Source organism: Culex pipiens, unplaced genomic scaffold, assembly GCF_016801865.2.
Source record: "Culex pipiens pallens isolate TS unplaced genomic scaffold, TS_CPP_V2 Cpp_Un0001, whole genome shotgun sequence".
Lineage (NCBI taxonomy): Eukaryota > Metazoa > Arthropoda > Insecta > Diptera > Culicidae > Culex > Culex pipiens.
The window spans coordinates 1311521-1313826 of NW_026292818.1; the positions used below are offsets into that span (position 1 = coordinate 1311521).

Sequence of the window (2306 nt, forward strand, 5' to 3'; positions counted from 1 at the left end):
AAATGTAAGCATGAAAAACTATTTTGATACTAAAGTAACCTTGGGCCAACTTGGGCTGTAACTCATAGGACTTTATTGAACAATTCTACCAAGGACATTATTTTGACCACGATATGTAGTATTTTAACCAAAACTATTATAAAATGATGAAAATTAATGTTGATTTTTTATTATGGTGGGGGGTACATCAATAATTTATCCGAAAAAATTCTAACTGTTCATAACCCAATTCGATTTTTTTTGCAATTTCGTCATGAAACTACTTACATTTCCTGTCATTCTTGAACGACGAAATAGTCTACTTTTCTGTATCAAAAATAACAGAATCGAATAGCAACACTTTTCAGCACTTGTTTCGAAAAGTAACACTTTTCAACATTTTTTTATTTAAACGATTTATTGACAAAATACATGAAAATTTTACTTAAAATTTCACTCAATGGGTGTGCTGAAAAAAAATCTCTTTTTGCAACTTGTTGCATACACTACTATTATATGGCTAAAACTTATGGAAAATTCACTCTTTTGGTTGTTTGGTCACTTGGATTGTTTGTCACAAGCTTGATTGTTTTGCGTGTCATTGTTTACAAGTAAAACTTTTGAAATTTTAGTGCAGTAGTTTATAGAAATGTAAATAATGCAGTAATTGAATGGCAGTGATCAGAAAACTAATTACAAAACTAATTTGAAAAAAGTAAAATTAATCAAATAAGAAAAAGGTTGACATTTACAGCTGTATATAAATTATAGCAAACTAAATTGTATAAAAACTTGCATACAAGTTTAAGGTAGGTACACATTTAATATGAACTACCTATTTGTGGACAAAATTGCAAGCCATTTTGGAGTCGACACAAACAAAGTTTGTAAACAACAAACAAGTCTAACTAACCGGCTTTGTCCTCATCTACACACCAGAGTTCAGTTCATATCCACAGTTCAACCAGACCTACCCAACACACAATGGCCACCACCCCAAACGTCGTCCCCGTTCCGGAACCGCGCATCCGCGAGCAGAACCGCAACGAGGTCCGCTGGGAGCGCCAACTCCACCGCAAGGCCGAACTCGACGTGAACCGGGCCAACCTGGGCGAAATGCTCCAGGAGGTGGCGGCCATCGAAAGTGTGACCCCGCAGGAAATCAAGGGCCTCGCCTCGCGGATCAAACGACGCAAGCACGCCGACCTGCGAGATCTGGTCAAGCTGAGCTACGGATTTCAGCAGAGCGGCGAGAACATCTCCGAGTTTGTTCGGATTACGGGGGCGATCAACGTGGTGGTGAAGGAGCTGACCGGACATGACTCGGACCGGCAGCTGCTGGCCGCGGAGTGTTTGTGCAATTTGAGCCTGGGGGATGAGGTTTGCTGCGAGAAAGTGGCCACGTTCGCGGGGACGTACTTGGTCGCGCTGGTGGAGAACTTGAGCAATCGGAGGGTGGCGGTGAGTGTTGTGACTGGTTCGTCTCAGATATTTTTAGTGATGATCTACTCTTGTTATAGACGACCTGCATGTGGACCTTGCAGAACATGATTTCATCTGGGACAAAAGCCATGAAGATCTTGAACTCGCAAGGAATCATTCCCAGTTTGACTCATCTTTTGGAAGTCCTTGAAAAGGATGATCTTCTAGCTGAGATACTGTTGGCGATTGAACTTATTCTAGACCATGATCCAGCATTCATTAGGTGAGTTGGTAAATCTTCATGAAAATATCGTCAACTTAATAATTGAACCAATTTTAGCCCTGAAACAATTCACGCCACCATCCTGCCTCTAACTTCTTCAAAGGAGCCCCAACTGAACAGTCTCAAGGTGGTTTACAAAGCCTTGTGCCTCACCGGATTTGAAACGCTGGACGTCGAAACAGCACCTCAAATAGTCAAGCACGTCGTTCAACAGTTGGTTCTTATTGGAACCGAAAATGGGGCGGAAGCAATTCTCTCGATCCGAATACTGGCCAATCTGGTTGCGATCAACGAAGGTTGTGTGGATTTTTTGGTAGCTCAGTGTCAGCAGCATAATTTTAAGCTAAGTCAGTTGTTTAATTTGTTTTCTGAGGATGGTCAAGTAGCAGTTTGTAGGGAAATTTTGTGGTTAGTGGGTAATATGAGTAAGGCGGGCTCTGGTAACGAATTCAAGAGGTTCGTGCAGTTTGATAATTTTGTTGAATGTGTTATTATTCCAAAACCATTATTGGTTTGAATATTTAATAAGGAAGTTAGCTGGAATTGTTGTACTTACATGAACTTATGGTTTATTCAATTTGGATTAGAATAATAAATTGAATTGATTATCATACAAACCGAT

General features: G+C 40.3%; 1 protein-coding gene across 1 annotated transcript; it reads left to right on the forward strand.

Moving 5' to 3' along the window:
• The first annotated feature begins 870 nt into the window (after positions 1-870).
• LOC120417752 (transmembrane and coiled-coil domain-containing protein 6-like) lies at positions 871-2306 on the forward strand. Its single transcript, XM_039579910.2, has 3 exons — positions 871-1440; positions 1500-1684; positions 1742-2306. The coding sequence occupies exons 1-3, from the start codon at positions 964-966 to the stop codon at positions 2199-2201; spliced, it is 1122 nt and encodes a 373-aa protein (XP_039435844.1). The 5' UTR covers positions 871-963; the 3' UTR covers positions 2202-2306.